Consider the following 19,568-nt stretch of genomic DNA (forward strand, 5'->3'; position numbering starts at 1 on the left):
TTTATATTTATCTTTGAAAGAAAATAACCATTACCGGTGGTGGTTTTGGTGCTGGAGGTCTCGAGCAGCTGACGCTAGCGGGCTGCGGGTTTATCAGGTGAGATTGAGTGGGTGGGCTAGCCACCACACCTGCGACCATAGGTGGTACCACAGCCTGCAGCAAATGAGCCTTCGGATTCAGAGGATGCGGCTGTCCGTTGATGCCTTTCAATGCCGTTGATTGAGAGATAGGTTGATGAATTCTCGATGTCGGTGTCGTAGTTACGCTAGCTGGTTGGACGCTCATAGCTAATTTCTGAGGAAGATTCACTATCGTGGGTGTCTGCTGTTTTGCCGCCTGCAGGAGGTGCTGCTTAGGATTCGGTGGAGCACCAGTATTGTTCAGTACTGGAGACATGGGTTGTCCTTGACCTTTTCCATTCGCTGCACCAATCTGCGCTACCGGCTGTTTAGCACGTGGACTTAAGCTCGGTGACGATACTCTGTTGCTAGAAACTTGAAGATGCAATGCTTGCACGGCCTGCGTTGATTTTACGAGATTTGGTGGTTGCTGCACCACCGACGGTGGTTGACTAGCCACGCCGGAGGCCGTCGGTTTGGTAATGACCACTTGCTGCTGCGGTTGAGCCGGTGTAGCCAGCTTGCTGGCGTTCAAGACGTGAGCCTTGAGGCTCGTGGGTTTCGGCGGGGTGGAACAAGTGGGTGTCGTCTGTGGAATAGTTACCACCGTCGTAGCTATAGAGGTAACTGTATTGGAAATCGTTGGTGCTGGCTGAACCATGCTGACTGCGGAGGTGACTTGGTGAACAACCGGAGATTGTGGTTTCGTGATAACGCTAGTCTGTGGTTGGATTTGTTGATTTTGTTGAAGTGGTTCCGAAACAGATTCCTTCTTAAGTTCTTCGGAGACGGTTAAATTCTCCGGCTGCGGCTGTTTTGGTCGCAACGTCTCGGTTGTATTGGGCGTAACGACCACGGTGTTCACCAAACCGGCCGGAGTGTTTCTCGAATCGCACGTGGCTCTGCTCACCGCCTGCGTCTGTCCAGAAGTGGTGGAAACAGGAATGTATTGACCTTCCTCCGACTCTCTCATCGGTATCAACATCCCAGTGACTGGATCTATCAGCGTCATCGGTTCATGAGATACCGGTTTGTGCGTGGGTGACGGCGCAGCTGCAGGCTGCTGCTGACTCGTTTCTTCGGGCTTCGGCGTGGTCTCGTCCCGAAGTGAAACGACGCTCTCCTCTTTGTTCTGGAGCTCCTGCTGCGGCGCCGCGGGTGTTTCCTTTATCTTTATCAGTTCTCGATATTCCTCCTCGTCGTCGTTCTCGGAAGTTCTCCGTACCGATTTGCTGCGAATACCTCGCGGTGACTTTCTAGGTTCGGTCAGTTGTTGCACCGTGTTTTGAACGTTACGAGAAGAGTTGTTGTGTCTAGTGCTTCGTCTGGTGGCGTGTATGTTTCCTCCAATAGATCCTCCTAGCACTCCCTTGTTCATCGCGGAGCCACGCACGACGTCTTCGATCACGTCGTCGATCGTGTTTCTACTTCCATCTCTTTCGGCCAGTCTCCTGGACTTTCTGGTGTTCGCTGCTGGAGGGACGAATTCCTCCGGCGGCACTTCTTTCACAGCGGCTATAGGCGTCGCTGGTTGCGCGTTCGGACCAGTCAGACTCGGCACTGGTGACTTGATCGTGAGAATCAATCGCGGCCGTCCAGCATTATCTTCCTCGCTATCGTCGTGGAACTCGTAAACGTCTGCCGGCAGCTTGTTCTTCTCTACGTGATGTTTGCTTCCCCTGGAAGTCCTCGCTCCTCGTTTATGCACAACGGTGGTGGTTGTGTTTCTGCTGCTTCGTCTGGTGCTCACACCGCCGCGGCTACCGAATCCTCGTCTACTCTTGGTTCGACCACGTCGACTCTTTGTCGACTCGCTTTCGCACGTCTCCACTCCCTCGTCCTGTTCCTCGTTGGTCGCAACGAAGTTCTTCTTGGTCTCGGACTCGGTTGCCTCGGCGCGGTTAAACCACTCGGACTCGTTGCTCTTTGGTTGCTGTTCCTGTGTTTCATTCGTAACGCTTTGACCGTGCTGTGCCGTTTCCTTGTCACCATCGTCGTTGCCCTCGCCATCGCACAACGCGTCTACCTTCTTTATCACACTCTCGATGTTTACTTCCTTCGCAGACCAATAATCGCTATCTTCTTTACTGTCAGCCGGATCCTCTTTCGACGCATCTATCGCGAGCGGATCAGTACACGGCTCTTTCAGTGGATCCTCCGCTGCTTCTTCCTCCATGTCCGCTTCCTCGTTCTCCTTGGGAATTTCGTCTTCCTCCTCCTCCTCCTCTTCCTCCTCTTCCTCTTCTTCTTTGACCTCGAGGTTCGCGGGTTCCGTCTTGATTTCGACTTCCATCATTTTAGGAACGAGACAATCGCCGTCGTTGGATTCGGACTTCAACGTACATAATAGCTTCTCCGACTTTATCTGGTCCAGTTGTTGCTCGACCTTTGGAGATTTTGCTTCCATCGCGTTGTCGCATGGTGCATTCAATGACTGATTGAATGGTTGCTCGGACTCGCTGTTCGATAATTCCTCCTTGATCGCGATGGTATCCTCGTGCTTCAGGATATCGGATGGTTCCTCTTTTATAACATCAATCAGTTGTGTGGATTGTATGGGCGGAGTAAGTTGCATGGGCTGAGCCGTTTGTGCCATCTGTGCATCGGGATCGACCTGGAGCTCCTGTTCTGGTGGTAGCCGCGACTCTAGCACGCACTCGGTGGTGTTCTGTTCAGTGGGAACGGAAGACGGAACCGTGGAAGGTACCGTTGTCGTAGTTCTGGAGACGATGGCTTGCGAAACTGTAGATACCAATGGGAGGTGAGGTTTGGAGAGATGACTGGATTGCAGAACCGGAGAATGCCTTTGGCTGCTGTTTAGAGACGAAAGTGACGTTTGTGTGACGACGCATTTGTCTTCAGGCATGGAAACTGTTACACATGATGAGATCTGTTGCTGCTGTTGTTGTTGCTGTTGCTGCTGCTGCTGTTGTTGTTGTTGATGCTCCTGCTGCTGTTGTTGTTGATGCTGTTGTTGTTGTTGCTGTTGTTGCTGTTGCTGTTGCTGTTGTTGTTGCTGCTGTTGTTGTTGCTGCTGTTGTTGTTGCTGCTGCTGCTGCTGTTGTGGCTGCTGCTGCTGACAAACTGGCATGGGTACAACCGTCTTGATCAACGGTTGATTCGCTGACGAAACAGTAGACGCTCCGATGGTGTGCACCATGGACTTGTGGACTAGGTGAGGCTGCCCGTGAGTGACTATCACGGGACTAGGTGTGGAGGTACGTGGCACGTGCGTGGTCAAAAGTTGAAGACTCGATATCTCTTGCTTCTGCCTAGGGGACAATAAATTGTTGTCCGTGGTAATGGAGCCTGGAATTTGTTTTTGACCTCTGGACGACAAAGAACAAGTTTCTGGGATGCTGGTGGGTTTGCCGAATACCAGGCTGGACGTGCTAGCGTTGATTTCAATCTTGGCCGTTTCAGGGATATACGTGGGCGGCTGGTTCGGCGAAGGAACCTTCGGTGAAGTGGAAGCCTTGTTCGTTGGTTCTGGAATAACGGCTGGTGACAATTTCGGTTCCTCCAAACGTTGCGGAGGCTCATTAGGATTTACCGGAAGTAACGTTTCGATCAAAGATTTTCCGCCGAGAGTCGAATCCCTAGAGCTCTTGACTTGCACGCCACCCGGAGCCAAAGGTGGTACGGGCATGTAAGGACGGTGTGGAATATTCAGCGTCAACGGCGGTAATCCACCTCTAGGATGACTGGGTGCTAGAGCTCTCATGCCTGGAGCGTGTTGAATAACCGGCTGCTGAGTGGCCGCCGTAGAATATATCTGTTGCGTCGGTGTGTCCGGCCTGTGAGCCGAGACGGGTACGCTGCTCACCGCGATCCTGGCTGGTGGTGGTGACGGTTTGGCGACACTCGGTACGTGAGGACTGAGGGCGGAGTTTCGAGACCATTGACCGTTAGGCGAAAGTGGCTGCAAAATTCTCGGCGACAGTTGCGAGGGAACCAAAGGTGGCATTCTGGATGGAACCAACGGTGGTGGCAACGGTGGAGTTTGGTTCGAGGAGGCCGAGGTTGAAACCGCGGGGATGTTTTGCATTCTGGGAGAAGTTTGTCGCATGGGTGAGACCATCTGTGACTGTGGTGACACAGGGAGCTTTTGGTAAAGGGACTGCACGCCGATGGATGGCGGCGTTGACGGTGGCTGTGGCACCGACGGTCTAGGACTGGTCGCGGCTATTCTAGGCGTTTCGCTGGTGATCGGCACGCTGCAAGGACCTAACACCGGTTGCTTGTACTGCGGGGGTGGTGAGATCGAAGCGCGACGCGCCTGAGAGTTGTTCATTCTCTCCGGACTGGTTGCTGTAACGTTGGTTTCGTCGACGTTCTCGGTCGCTTGCACAGTCTTAACTACCTCTCGCGGCTTCTCGTTCACATTCCAGGAATGAGCGATTATGGAAGTCGGTGGACTCGGTGATTTCGGTGGTACGGACGATCTGCGCGCCTCGATGGTCTTTTCCGTCGTAGGTACGGAAGGCGCGACGACGGTGGTGACGGCGGCGGGGGTCTTGGTAGGTGATTTGTAGTACGATGGAATGTCTGGCGTTTTCGGTGGTTGGCTCAAATCGAACGTCTCGTAATTCGGGTCTTCCTCCGTATCCGTATCTATCTGCAAGTCGTGCTCGCTCTGAGGAGTGTCTGGCTTCATATCCGTTTCTCCCTCCGCCGTAGAGGCGTTCAGACTTTCGACGGCCTGCTGCATCTCCTCGACGTCCTCTTGAGGCGCCTCGGCCGGGGCTCCGACCGCGTCTTCCGTTTCCGCGTCTTCCTCTTCGCCTTCATACGAAAAGTCTTCCGTCGACACTCCGAAGGTTTCCTCCAACAGAGCAGCTACCGCGTCTTCGGTTTCCTCCTGAGAGATCGCGACTCGTGGCTTGTCCTCGGTTTGTGTGAGCGGCGTGGTCGGTGCATTCACTTCCGATTCCTCCCTGCTTTCGCGTTCTTCCGGTTCCGAAATACTCTTCACCGCATTTTCGTGAATAGTCTCGTCGATCTCGATACCGAAGCCTGGGATGAACTTGTCCTTCTTCTTCTCTGGTTTCCCACCTGATTGAATACCACCGCTCGATGGAGGACTCATCGACGATGGTACTGTCGTCGATGACACGCAGGTGTTGGACGAAACTTTGGGAATGGGACTCAACAAAACATCTCTAGATGTAGGCAGAGTAGGTGACATCGTTTTGGCAATCAACGGGCTACTTGCTCTCGGGGGACTAGGATCCGCCCCCAGGTAAGGCAACTCGCCGCTCTTCTCGTGATGGTGATGATGGTGGTGGTGATGATGATGGTAATCCTTCCGACTCCGCTCTTCCTTTGACTTTTTCCTCTTCTTCTTCTTTTCCTTGATCTTCTCCGGAATGGCAGACGGTGCGCATGGTTCGATGCTGTCGTTGTCGTCAGTGAATCGGAACACGTCATGGTCGTTACTCTCCGTGCATGCAACGGCCGATTTCGGTGAGCTCGGTAGCCCCAAGAGCTTCGCCTCGATTTCCCGTCCCGCCTCGGCTAAGTCCACGCTGTTTTCGTCCTCTGTTTGATGACGACGCTTCTTCTCCGCCTTTCGCCTGACTCGTTCCACGTCCAACACCGGACTGTGACCACCGTCGCTGTCCGAAGCGTAGGTGTTATTGGCCAACCGGTCGAAGAGCGCATTGTTCGACGGAGCGTCATCGACGTCGTCTGACAACGGACCAAATATGTCTTCCATACGTTGCGAATCTCTAGCTTCCTGTCTGTTGAGCCTCTTTCTTCGTGCCTTCGCTTTTTCATCCGCGTTCCTATCCCTCCTCTTATCTTTTTTGTTCCGTTGCTTCTTGTCCGATCGTATCCTTTCCTCTGTCGTTTCCAAAACCGTCGTGGTAACAGACGTGACGACAGTCGTGGATGCGTTGACGGATTCGGTCGCATGATTGGGTCGACAATCCGCCGTCGCCGCCGCGTTACTCGTCACGATGTTCGATTTGGCTTTATGCTCGACAATGTCCGAGGACTCGGTCTTGCTTAGGCTGTCTTCGGTCGACATCGAGTTCTTTTGCCGCTTCTGTTTCTTCTTGTGTGACTTTTTCCGCGACGAATCCCGCTCATGATTGTTAACCACGATCGCTGGTTGGTTTCCACGGCTGAATGACACTGGGATCCGTTCGTCATCGTCCGAAGTGCGCGATTCTTCTTTCACGTTCGAGTGAACGACACTGTTCACAACTACCACGTTCGTCGTCTCCATGGAGTTGTGCTTCTCCTCGGTGTCAGCGAATCCGAGATCGACGTCGCTTTCCAGGAACCTCTCTGTTTTGACGACCTTGCGAATCTTGTTGTTGAACGACGATGCCTCCTCTTCCTCGCTGGTGTCGGAGTGAATTCGAGATCGAGAACTCTTTCTGGACAAAGACTTGGCTCTGGCCGAGTCAGATTCCGAGGTGGCCTCGTCTTCCGTCAAAGCCTTGCTAGACACCGAGTCTCCGTCCCACGATGTACTCTGCTTTTTCTCTTCCCGCCTCGCTCGACTCTGCTTCAGTTGTGAAAATTTGTCCTTAAGTCGTACTTGCCGTTTCTCCTCTTCTAGTTTCTGCATGTTCTTGGTCGAGCGTGCCTTCACTTTGTCATACATACTGATGTATGCGGGCTCGTCGTCAACGATATCAAAGATGGAGTGCTTCTTAGGTTCGTCGCTGTCCGTGTCCGTGGCGGATGGATGCCTGGCTACCTGAATATCGGGCGTCGATAGAGGACCGTCGTCCACGTCACTGTGTAGATTTAAGGAAGACTGTTGGTGATGGTGCTGGTGCTGGTGCTGGTGATGCTGGTGCTGCTGTTGCATTTCTCGCGAATGATTCGAACCAATCGCAGTCTGTTCGCTCGGCGAATTTGAGTCGTTGCGCTTTGAAAGATCCAGTCTCGATAGGAACTCTTTGTCCGACTCGTGGGACACTCTTGGACTCCGCTCCCTGGACTCCTTCTCCGATCGATTCCTCTTGTTTCGCTGCTTCTCTTTTCCTCCACCTTCGCGGTTGTTCTCTCGGTTCTCCCTGATCGACTCTCTACTCATCTCGGTCGAGTGAGATTGCTCCCTGGTGTCTTGAACGTGTGTGAATACATTACCACTGCTACCCTCCTTTCCATCTCGACTCTCCCTACTTTCCCGACTGGATCTGTGAGAATCGTTCCTATGTTTTCGATCCTCGGACCTTCTATTCTGTCTAGGCCGGTCTTTGCTGTCCCTCCTGTGCTCGGAAATCTTCATGCGTTTGGCTTCATCCTCGGTCGGGCCATCCTGCGACGAGCATCGTCGCTTGATAGACACCGGCCCGGGGGAAATTTGATTTTGAGACTGGGAAATGGACTGATGAAGATGATTCTCGGTGGGTTGTCGTTTGCTTTCCTCGCGATCTCGTCTTTCCTTGTCTTTCTCCTCTCTGTCTCTTCTTTTCTCGCGCTCGGACTTTTCCTTTTCTCGCCTTTCTTGATCCTCGCGTTCTCTCCTCTTTTCTCGATCGTGCTTATCCCGTTCGATCCTTTCTCTCTCTTCCTTCTCGCGTTTATCCTTCTCCGCCCGTTCTCGTTCCTCTTTCTCTTTCCGTCGTTCCCTCTCCAGCCGCTCCTTCTCCTCTCTTTCGCGCTTTCTCTCCCTCTCGACACGTTCCTTCTCTTCTCGCCTCCTTTCTCGTTCCAATCTATCTCGCTCTTCCTTTTCCCGCCTCTCTTGATCTTCCCTTTCCTTCCTTAACCGTTCTTTCTCCTGCTTTTCTCTCTCCAGGCGAAGTTCCCGCTCTTTCCTCTCACGATCTTCTCGCTCCCTCCTTTCTCGTTCTTCCCTCTCCCGACGTTCCTGACGTTCTCTTTCCTCCCGCTCTCTCTTTTCACGTTCTAATCTTTCCTTCTCTCTCCTCTCTTTCTCCTTTACCTCGTTCTCCTCCCTTTCCTTTCTTTCCCGTTCTCTCTCCTCTCTCTCCCTCCTATCCTTCTCCTGTCGTTCTTTGTCCAATCTCTCCCTTTCTCGTCTTTCCTCGTCCTTCTCTCGTCTTTCTTCGCGTTCCTTCCGCTCCTGCCTATCGCGATCATCCTTCTCTCTTCTCTCCTGCCTCTCGCGATCCTCTTTCTCCCTTCGTTCCTTCTCTTCTCTTTCCTTCCTCTCGTATCGCATTTCTTTGTTCTCCTTCAGCTCTCTCTCCCTCGCGTGCCCGTCGTTATCGGCAACGTCGTTCGTCATAGACGAACTGCCACTCCCATCCTTCTCCTCCCGATCCTTACGATTTCTTTCAATGTCCGCATCCTCTTTCCGCGATTTTCTCTGACAATCTTTGCTCTTACCGCCGTACTTGGAGTCTCTGCCGTCTTTGCTGTCCCGGAACTCTCGACTTTCTCGATTACAACCTCCGACTTCCTTCCTCAAACGAGACCGGGAAGCGTCGGTGGTCGACGATGACAACGACAATGATAACGACGACGATAACGATGAAGACGAAGAAGAAGCGGTGGTGACGGAGAAGGAAGAGGACGAAGAATTCGACAAGGATGTCGTGGAAGACGGTATTATCGAGGTGACTGTGGACATGGAAGTTTGATACTGACTACTCGATAGGGAGCACGTTGACGACAACGAGGAGGCCGCCGACGTGGCGTTCAACGTGGTCGAGATCGTGGCTTGCGTGATCGGGGTTGTCGTCAAGACAGACGTGGTGGCTGCCGTCGTGGGAACCGCCATCGTCGGCATCGTCGTCGAGAAAGCGAGCGATGATGCGATGGTGACCGATGCGGATGCCGACGCGGAAGAGCCACTGGTACCGATCGATCCTCGGGCGGTAGAGGCTCCGAGAGCGTGAATACTACTTACGCTACCGTTGCTGCTAAGAATACTACTCGCTAACGCTAAACCGCTACTATTGCCGCTGGTGGCTGCCGTTCCGCTACCAAGACCGATCGGTAGAGAAACCGGTGGTAATTCGGGGCTAACAGTCTTGATCGACGTGCCGGGTGTGATCGGAGTGGTCGGCGTCGGGTGCACACAGTTGTGTTGGACCACCGTTCGTGGGTCCGGAGCCTTCAACGTCGACGACATAGTCGTCGTAAACGTTAAACTCGACGATAAGGACGTTGTGCCAATGCCGATTTGACCGGTCATAGAGGTGCTGCTGGACAGTTGTACCGGTGGATGACTAGGAAATGGGTACTGCAAGCAAACTTTACTGGTGCAACTGCCGCTAGACGCGAGGCCGCTCACGCTACTACCGATCATCGAACCGACACCGATTACGCCGGTAAACTCTCTCGGTTCGTACTTCTCGCTGAAGTTCTCCAGCCGCTTCGAGTCCTCGTCGAACACGCTTCTCTTGGCAAGAACCGACTTGACGATATCGCTCGGTTGTACTTCGTGCAGATCCAAATCAAGCAACTTGTGTCGAAACCTGAATCTCTCGGACGCCGTGGCGTCCAGCTTCGCCAGTGCGTCGCCTCCGGCAGCGCTTAACGCCCTCGATCCTGACCATTTCTCGTACTTCTCGTCGAGGGAACGTATCCTTTCTTCGAGACTAGGCGATTGAGGTGCTGTTTCGCTGTCGGAACTCGTTGGACTTGGACTGAGGTGACGAGGCGGTGGCGAAGCAGGTGGCTGCGGTGCCGTTCGAGGACTCGGCGCCGTTGACAGGTTGATACACGGCGGACTGGTCATCTTCGCGAGACTCGAGTTGTTCGATCGACTACTACTGCTACTACTATTATTGCTGCTACCGGTGTTATTACTATTACCGCTGTTGTTGTTATTATTGTTACTGCTGTTGTTATTGTTATTATTATTATTGTTGTTGTTATTGTTGTTCAGCATTTGAGCCGCGAACCTCGGTAACGGTAGCGAGAGAGGACCGTCGTGACTTCTCTCGCGAAACCGCCTTGGCTCGCTAGGCACCAAGTTCTCCGGCCTTTCGTCCACTAGCGGAGTTCCCGGACGCGAACCATCGTGGTGTTCGTGATGCCTTCGACAGAAATCGGATTGACGCGTTACTACTTTAACTGTTGCAGACCAGCTGCAATACACTATATACTTCTAATCAAGATGTCTAATTAAAATATCAATAAAACAACGCAGAAACCATGTTACCTGCTGGTAACGTCGCGACGACGCTTGCAAGGTCCTGGACCTCGTCCGTCGCAGCTTCCTCTCCTCGTACCATGATGCACAACCACTTTGCTGTCGCTGACTCGGCGGATATCCATACCCTTCCTGCTGGAGTGCGAAGTAACGAGCAACGAGGCGATCTCGGGTTCGTCGTCCTCGCAGAGTATGGCAGTGGACGTCCCATCGATCTTTACTCGTTTCTTTGGCGCGAAGCCGACCTCGTCGCCGCTGCTGTGACATTCCTCCAGCTGTTCCAGCAGATGTACCCGTTCCTTTTGAAGATGCCTAATGTCCGGAGGTGGTAGCAGCGGCGGAGGCGGCGCCGGTGGATCCACGCTGGTTACTACGCTCTGAACCGCGTGTCGGCGCGAAGGAGGTGGACAATCGTCGTCGTTCAGCTTCCCATCGCCGAGCACGCTGCTCTGATAGTCGTCGTGGCTGGCCCCGCTTCCCTGGCTGAACTCGTCGTAGCTGCGGAAACGGCGTGGTGTTGGGTCGGTATACTCGCCGTCGTAGTAGGTGTCTTGATAGGAGCGCCTACTGCTGCGGGACATCGCGGTCGGATGAGCCGGACTGGCACCCGGTGTGCTTCCGCCTCCGGAAGTGCGGGAGTAACTGGCCGTCCTCGACCTCGGCGGCGTTTCGTACCGGGTGAACCGGCTACTCGAGTTTGAAACCGCCACTCCAGCGTCAAAACTGCTGCGCTCCCGCCTGCAAGGAATCCTTCAAATAACGGGTGTACTATATTTCATGTTCTCTGCTGTATAACGGCGAGCTCGTCTGCCAAGTATTCTTTGCCTTTTCTCAAATGTTTAGCAGCGACTTTTGCGTTCGATAACTTGTACGCATTCTAGAGTGGAATGAGTCATTTTTGTATTAAGCAGGCTGACGCAAAGACGTCGATGTAAACGAGTCAGCCGCCTATCCCTCGAGTTATTATTTGGTTGATTACGATAGTAAACGAAATTTAAAAATTTTTATTTCTTTTCGAAATCGCACGACGAACATAGATATTTATCAACTTAAAAATGCTTCGACCAAGTTGGTAGTGTCGCCAGAAAAATATGCCAACTGCGAAGAATTAATTGTTGAAATTCAACGCGTTGCAGCGTACAACTTTGTTTTTACGCGTCAACGATGACCAAATGAGAAATTTTGAGGTAGGTTAGCCGATCTTCTCGAACGCGGAAAACGCGAAAATGGTAAAACGAAGGTGCATTGTCGTTTAACCGCAAATACGTGCAGTATCTTATTTCTCTCTCAACTTGATAACACGTGCAACTTAAACGATAACGCGAACAGCGTCCTTCGTACGAAAATATCTGCTAAACATTAGGGAAAAGTTTGTCGCATACATCGCAAGACGTTCTATGTAGCATTTATAGTAATTCAAAATTCTTCGTCAAAACATGTTTGTTTGTCTACGGAGAGCGTTTCATTTATCTCAGCCATTTTAGTAGCCACCCATTCATTGCCCAAGTACGATCACAATCAACGACTTTTTCATAATTAACAAAATTACTTAATCCATGGTTATTTTAAAGTATCGAATCATCGCGTGCCTTCGTCAAGAGCTGCAGCTCGTTACGAGAATTTTATAAAAATGGTAACGCTTTAGCGAGATCAGCCGACACTGCGATAGAATAAAAACGATCTCTGCCAATTTTAACATAGTTGGAGGGAACATCCAGATGACCAAGAAAAGTAAAACACTCGCCGAAATGGTAAAGAACGATTCAAAGCAACTAGTTTAGAACGTAAGAATACCGAGATACGTTTCGACAATTAATGGTCGTGAGAAAATATCGTATTTTTGCTGAGAACTATACATACGAGACATCGAAGGTCGCCGCCGGAGATGGCCTCGTGTCCCAAGGTTTCTCCCCAGCGATGCCCTGTCGCTCCAGATGCTCGTAAAACGTTTCCTGGCATTCTCTGGAGGCGAAGTCAACTTGAAGCCGGCGTCCACGAAGAGCGGCTCCTCGCATTTCCTTCACGGCGGCTTGTGCGCAGCTGATCTGCTCGAAGAAGACCAAAGCGTGTCCGCGTTCGCGATCCACGACCACCTGGTTTATCGGTCCGAATTGATGGAATTGCATGTTCAAGTATTTTTCTGACATACAATCTGAAACAACGTACAACGTATCGTTAACGCATCATTGGCACATACTTTGAAGAGTTGGTCGATTTTGCTATAGCAACGTAATAGTAAAATATCAGTAAAAAATCCCTAGCAATTGAAATCGTTACGCGTTTCCAGTCGTATGTACGTTTATTTATGAACGATAAGAAAATATACGACGGATAGATCGAAAGAGCCCTAAACGTAGTCTATAAGTAACGCCAAATCATCGTAATGAGACGCGATCGTGCGATGCAGAGCTTGAAACGCACGTATAATTCAGATATTCGTTGGGAAAGACGCGAGTTTGATGGCGCTGTAGCGCTTTAAGTACGCGTTTGTTTTTAGAATACGGTCATACTCGTCAATTTGGAATCACTTCAAAGACCAGTCTAACCAGTCTAGAGAACATCCTATCCTCGCGAGCCTCCAGCGATTTCGATCATTAGCAATTTTGTTCGACGAGAAAAATTATTCGGTGGCTTCTAACCATAAACTATACAATTTTATAGGTGGTTCTTAGAGAAATCGATATAACTCTTTACGATAATTACCTCCGATACCGTCGACCCATACGCAGGACGTAGGCATCGACTTTCCAAATCCGAGTTTTATTCGATTCGCACCCAGGTGTTCGCCATCCATCGATCGCATAGCTTTAACGACGCTACCGATGTCGGAATATTGGCAGAAGGCATAGCTAGACACCGCGCCTTGTTTCTTAATATCTATCTCCTGTAACATTCAAATATGGTATTTAACTCTTTGTTGACACCATTGCCGACGTTCTGTTTTTTTTCTTTTTTTTTTTTTGCTGTTAGTCGACTCTTCAAGTTTCTACGAAGCAAAGAATTTTGCGTTTAAACGAAAATGAAGAATCGAACATTACCGAAGAGACATCAAAATATCGTTAAGCCAAAAATACGATAGTGCAAAGTAAAAAAGATATTCGAACGATGATATACCAAGGAATCGAAATGCAATCGAATCTAAGAAATACCAGAAGTTTCGGTTATTCGTATAAGAGAATCAATTGGTTCGTGCCAAAGGACGTATTTAAAGTATCGTTTCTTATTAAAAGGGACAATTAAAATTTCAAAATTCTGTTTCGACTGTTTCGTGTTCGATTCAAATGTTAATATTCGAAAAACCAACTCGCGCGTTATAAATTTCGATCGCTTCCGATTCTCGAAACTTTCCAATAAGCTTCCGTTCGGACGTTGTTACTATCGAATGATGCGAGTGTTAGAGAAGTCTACGTACACACGTATATATATAGAGAGAGAAAGAGAGAGAGAACGTGTGTGTTATTTGTTATTTGTTACGCAATTTTATAACACGTCATTTGACACTACACGTAGTTACTATTACATCTTTAATTACTTTGACGCTTGTTACAAAGTTTAGGAAAAGATTCTGCTTTAATCGCTATGCTATTAAACATCTCTATCTAACATCTCGATTAACGCTTAATTCATACTTGAATTCGCTCGCGACAATATAAAAGTTACGATGACGTAAAAGTTGATTATAAAATCGAATAGATTTCGTTGCAGAAAGCAACTTTATATAGAAATTTGATTCGAGTTCGCTATTTGAGACTGTAACGCATCGGTACTTTCGATCTAAAGAGATTTTTCCATTAAAGCTAATTCTCTTTTAGGTTCCAGGTCGAATCGAACTCGTCATAATGGACCAACTTACTATTATCTCGCCGAAAGGTTCGAAATGCTTCCTAAGTTCGGACGCGGTAACGTCCTTCTCAAGGTTGCCGATGAAGAGCGTCCGCGTCGCCTTCGGATGATACTCGTCGACCTCGGCCTCGTACGGCCTGAACTCGTTGTCCTCGACATCGTAACCCTGGTAAGGTGCGACCTCGATCTTGCATCCAAAAAACAGTTTGTCATGAGACACCTCGAGCGCCTTTTCCACGTCCTCGGGCTTCTTGAAGCAGACCAGGGCGTATCGCTCGCCGGCCGCCCCCACGACCTTCACCCACGTCACTTTGCCGTGTTTTTTGTACTCGTGGAAGAGACCGTCCTTGAGGGATGTGTCGCTGCTGCGTGCCGGCAAATTACGCACGCGGATTGCGAGCGGCCGGCGGTCCTCGGTGACGGCGGCATTTCCGGTACGATGCGGCGAACTACCGGGCGACGTACTGCCCCCGGAAGTACTGCCGGCGGAACTACCGCTGCGGCTGCTGCTGCTACTACCGGAGCGGCTACTACCACTCGGCGAACTGCTTCCGCTTCGCGATTTTCTACGCTGTTTTTTGTGCTGTCGTAGCGCACCGCTGCTACTACTGCCGCCGCCTCCACCGCCGCCTAGTGGAACAACACGACGAATGTAATCTACACACGTATATTTTGTTATCGTTATTATTTGTTCCGGTAACGCTTCTTATAAGATAATTCTTAACGCTAATATTACGCGGTTAATTAGAATAGCCGCGTCTCTGCCAACCACCATCACCCATACCTCTACAATACCCATTTTCATCTTTCATATAGAGCGAAGCCGCCCGTTGTTCTTTCTCCGTTTTTCCTCGCCTCTGTAATTAAAACTATCAAAACAATCGTCACGCCTCGAGTCGCATCGTGGTACCATTAACGAGCGCACGCGTACGGTCATCGCGCTCCACTCGCGGCTAAAATAGTCTGAAACGCGAGCGCGTAAGCGTGCCCTCAATTTGGCTGGATCGTCGTGATTCCCGCGCGAAAAACGCTACCAAGCGTGTATTGGGAAATCGGAGGGAGGGGTGATGGTCGCGTCCGGGGGGCGTTGAGATGCGAACCGCGAAACACGGATCGTGCAAGTTTCGGATTATCCGGATATGTGGAAGAAACATTTATACGATCTGTAAGTTGATACGCGTGTGTCATGAATTTAAGAGCAAGGACGACTCGAAGAAAGTATTGTAAGGGAGAATTTGGAAATGCCGAGAATCGCGGGAATCACGTGTATTCCACGAGCAGTGGTAACGCAGGTAGAACCGCGTGACCCAGCGATCGCGTGCATACGCGCACGCAAAAGACCCGAGGCGCGCATCAACGAAAGAAATGGAACGAAGGAAAGCAAAGAAGAAACGCATAGTCAAAGCGCGAGAGGCGTCCACTTACAGAGGAAAAGATCCACAGAGGCGGACTCCGTGGACGCAGACGCGAACGTAGACGCGGACGCAGACGCAAAGGTGGAAACGAACGTGTTGTACACGCGATGGTAAAAGAGAATGTGAGAGGTGTGGGTGATGTGGTGCATCGGTACGTATAAGGGCAATTACCTTGCTCGTCCTGGTAGGCGTCGTTGTTGGCAGGCGAGGGTGGCGGCGGTGCGTTGCCGTACCTCGAGGTCGTCGACTCGTAGGCCGACCAAGAGGACGGTGGCAGGCCACCACGATGACGATCTAAGTGGGGCGGGGGCGGCGGCCCGGAGGCGTACGGGCCGGTTCTCGAGTAGAGCCGATCCCTCGCCCTGGTCGATGTCACGTGATAAGAGCTGGCAGGAGGTGGACGGCCGCGGGGTATGTAGCCGCCAGGATCACCGGGAGTAGGATCCACCGGATGGCCGCCGACGACGATGCCACCGCCGCCGCCGCCGCCGACGCTGCCGACACCACCCCCGGAACCGACCCCTCGACTGCTTCGTTCGCTGCTGTAGAAACTGCCGTGGGAGCCACGTGACTCGAACCCCTCGCCGCCTCTCTCTCGCTCTCGGTCCCTCTCACGCTCCCTCTCTCGGTCCCTCTCCCTCTCCCTGTCCCTCTCTCTCTCCCGGTCTCTCTCCCGGTCCCTGTCACGATCTCTGTCTCGTTCTCGGTCCCTCTCCCTCTCCCTTTCCCTCTCCCTCTCCCTCTCCCTCTCTCGGTCCCTTTCTCTATCGTTAACGCCGCCACTGCCACCGCCACTGCTGCCACCGCCACCGCTGCCGCCGCTGCCGCCGCTGCCGTTGCCGCCGCTGCTGCTGCCGATTCCGCTTCCAACGCCGCCGCCTCCATTAGCGGATCCTCCGCCGCCGCAGCTGCCGCTACCGCCACCGCCGCCGCCGCCGCTGACTCCGCTGCCGACGCTGCCGCTGACGATGCCGGAACCGGCGACGCCACTGCCGACCACTCCGCTGACTCCTCCGCCACTACCCCCGCCGGATCCGTGATCCTCCGAACTTCTGCAACACGCGACGATCGCATTAAATCAAACGATGGTACGATACTAGTCGCAAATACTGTACGGATCTGTTTCTACCATACAAAATTCAAGCTTTGTATATAGTAATTTAGAATCATCGCGCGCTCTTTTCAAGAACCGCGTTTCGTTAATAATCGCACCCCTTTCTCGCATCGTTACTTGCTACTAATTAACGATACAACGAATCGAAAAGTTGTAGGTTGTATACCTTTGTAGGAATTCCTTCGTTAATCGTAGTAGAGCGAACGGTTTATTTTTTGATCGTAGAGTACGCTCGAAATAGACGAGCCGTCAAGTATCGTCAAACGGTTCGATGACTGACGGAACAGTTTTAACCACATGTCCAAAATCGTTTTATCGATACGGCTTGAGAAGCAAATTACGATCGACGATCGGACTATGTTCCCGATGGTGTACGTTAAAATACCGATATCCAAGTCCACTGATCTTAATCAGCATGAAGGGGCAACCAACAAATACACTTTAAGTGTTCCTTCTATCGTTATAATCTAACTTGCAAGCGTAGTTCCTTGCTCGACAAGAGAGATACAAACTGTTTGAAGATACGTGACAAACTTATCCTAATGCAGTAAAACGGAAACCGTATAAAGAATTTTAAAATGAAATTTCCTCTAGATCCCTTGACGTCGACGACATCGATCATACCGGTGACGTTCCCCGCGTTATATGCATATCGTTCCATCAAGTTCTCGCCCAGCATCGGCTGCTTTGTTTCCTAATGTTAACTTGCTTGAAACTTAAAAGTATACGCTATTGATGCCGTCGATCTTTCGCTGTTGAATTTAAAAGAAAGCTATTCCTCTATCGTATATTTCTATATTATTACGATATGTGATACGTTTGATTATCGATTATAGTAAAACTTCGTTTATACGCACCTCATTTGTACGAGCAAATTAATACCGACACCGAGTCTGTACTATCCGAGATAGAATCGAACGTAATTTCAATTACACACTTCGATTATACTACTCCTATAATGGGTGTATTAATGTTTATGATCATTAGCTTTTATGCAAAATAAACTCTACGTGTTAAGAAAGAGACAGTCGAAGTCTTAAAGGTGCCCTCGAACTATCAATTAACGTCTATTGTCAATATTTACCGACAAATCGCATTTCCATTGAAAACCTTGAAATAATCACAATATTATTGACTGTCTGAGGACACCCTAATACTTAAGTTCCAATATTCAAAACACTTACGTTCTACGATTTGGAAGTACGTAATAAGAGAAACTAGTGAGAATAGCTATTTACGGAACCTGTACTATCGTCGGAACAGTCCAGTTATCCGAACTGTCTGCTCCTTCTTATTCCGAGATTCCTCTATATTATCAAAATAACATACCTACGAAACTATTAACGAGACACGAAACGTACGTACAGTACCGTAAAAATAAGAATCTAACTAAAGTGATAAATTTCCGGACCTTTGTATCGGAGAAATTAAAAACAACCTGAAGCACAGGCTTAGGCGTTTCAAAAACTTGCAACGCTTCCTGCTGCTTTAAGCGCCACGACCGTTCTTCCTACGTCTTTATCGGTGCCGGTCATACTCATCAGGGTATCAAAGTTCAAAAACGTGGCTTGTTATCACGACGCTGCGTCCAAGTTGGCCGTGTGTGTATCTTCTACCGAGTTATATCGCTCGTGTTCGAACGTGCTGGCCGTGCATGCACGTTCACGTACACGTAGATGGGCCGTTGTATGGCGTTCGAGACACGTTAACAGCATGCACGAGGCATAATCATGGCGAAGAATCAGCAGCCTTTCTCCCGACGCCTCCTCACGTTCATTCCGTTACCATACGGTCACCGGCGCGCTTATCTCCCACCTTCGCGAGAAACTTCGACCTGAATCTCTTTAAAGGCTGCATTACGCGTAGCCGTTTCTCGTTTCTCGAACGATCTTGTTTGCCTGCGAGAGGAGCCAGGACGTTGCCATGCGAACCTCCAGCGATCCGCTGCGGCTGTGAAATTTTTCCGTTACCCAGGCGACACCCTTTTTCTTTTCCTCTTGTTATTTCTTATCCCCGTTTTTGCTTTTTTTTCGTTTTTTCCTTTTCCATGAGACCATTCTCGCAATATCGAAGAACCTTTTATTTTTTCTATAGAATGCTCCACGTGTACAACGTAAATAAAATTCGCCATAGCTTGGGTGGAATATTTTTAAATACGCTAGTTAGAACATGCATCTTAAATAAATAACTATCTATACCTTTTTACGTAGAAAATTTGTATATACGTTCGAGGACAAAAGTAAGTGGTCAGGTAATGGGAATAGATGTCAACGAAGCATTGTTAAATACTAGTTTTGGTTATACAAAAATGTAAATATTAATTTTAATTGCATAGTAAAGAAATAATCTTGTACTATAAGGTTAATATAAAACATGAATATACTAGCGTGATTATAATTTTATGGATAACTACGTCCACTACCTGTTCGTACATTTCTGCCCCTAACAGGGTTTTCAACTAAATTTTGCAAATTAACTTTTTACGTCCTGGCTTATAATGTTTGTAAAAATATTTGAATTTCATTCTTGGTACTCGAAATTCCACGTATACGTGGCTAAGTTTTATTTGAATAACGTTTACAACATAGTTGCAACATCCACGATATGCAATCGATTCATTATGATGGTAATCGTCCACAAACAAAAAATCACTTTATAAACAAAGAGCCAATTGGTTCGCTTTAAGTAACCTAACGTAAATGTGTTTCATAATATGTATTCCTTACAGAATCAACGTGACAATACAATGCAATGCAATAGTGAAATTTGTGATACCAAAGTCGTGATATTAAATGAGGTCAATGAAGTGTAAATTAATGAAAGATGGTGAAAATTCTATAGGAACAGCGATAAATACGATGTACTATTATTGTTTAAAAAATATTAATTAATTCGATTTCTCGTTAGTCTAACTCGAATTTCCAATAGACGAAGGTTTCTAAAATTAATTTTTTCCGAATTATTCATAGATCTTTTTCTGCAA

General features: G+C 49.5%; 1 protein-coding gene across 5 annotated transcripts in view; it reads right to left on the bottom strand.

The window, feature by feature from the left end:
* Nucleotides 1-19,568, bottom strand: part of LOC139985688 (uncharacterized) — a 123,235-nt gene that overhangs the window by 6,527 nt on the left and 97,140 nt on the right. For 2 of the 5 annotated variants that reach the window (XM_072000308.1, XM_072000304.1), the window contains exons 4-9: nucleotides 15,643-16,523; nucleotides 14,067-14,713; nucleotides 12,917-13,097; nucleotides 12,074-12,365; nucleotides 10,223-10,963; nucleotides 35-10,097 (exon numbers count right to left, since the gene is read on the bottom strand). In XM_072000308.1, the coding sequence (XP_071856409.1) occupies nucleotides 35-10,097; nucleotides 10,223-10,963; nucleotides 12,074-12,365; nucleotides 12,917-13,097; nucleotides 14,067-14,713; nucleotides 15,643-16,523 (12,805 nt within the window). The remainder of the gene's footprint in view (nucleotides 1-34; nucleotides 10,098-10,222; nucleotides 10,964-12,073; nucleotides 12,366-12,916; nucleotides 13,098-14,066; nucleotides 14,714-15,642; nucleotides 16,524-19,568) is intronic. The other 3 variants (XM_072000305.1, XM_072000307.1, XM_072000306.1) reach the window with 3 other exon arrangements.

The sequence above is a fragment of the Bombus fervidus genome, chromosome 3 (genome assembly GCF_041682495.2).
Source record: "Bombus fervidus isolate BK054 chromosome 3, iyBomFerv1, whole genome shotgun sequence".
Lineage (NCBI taxonomy): Eukaryota > Metazoa > Arthropoda > Insecta > Hymenoptera > Apidae > Bombus > Bombus fervidus.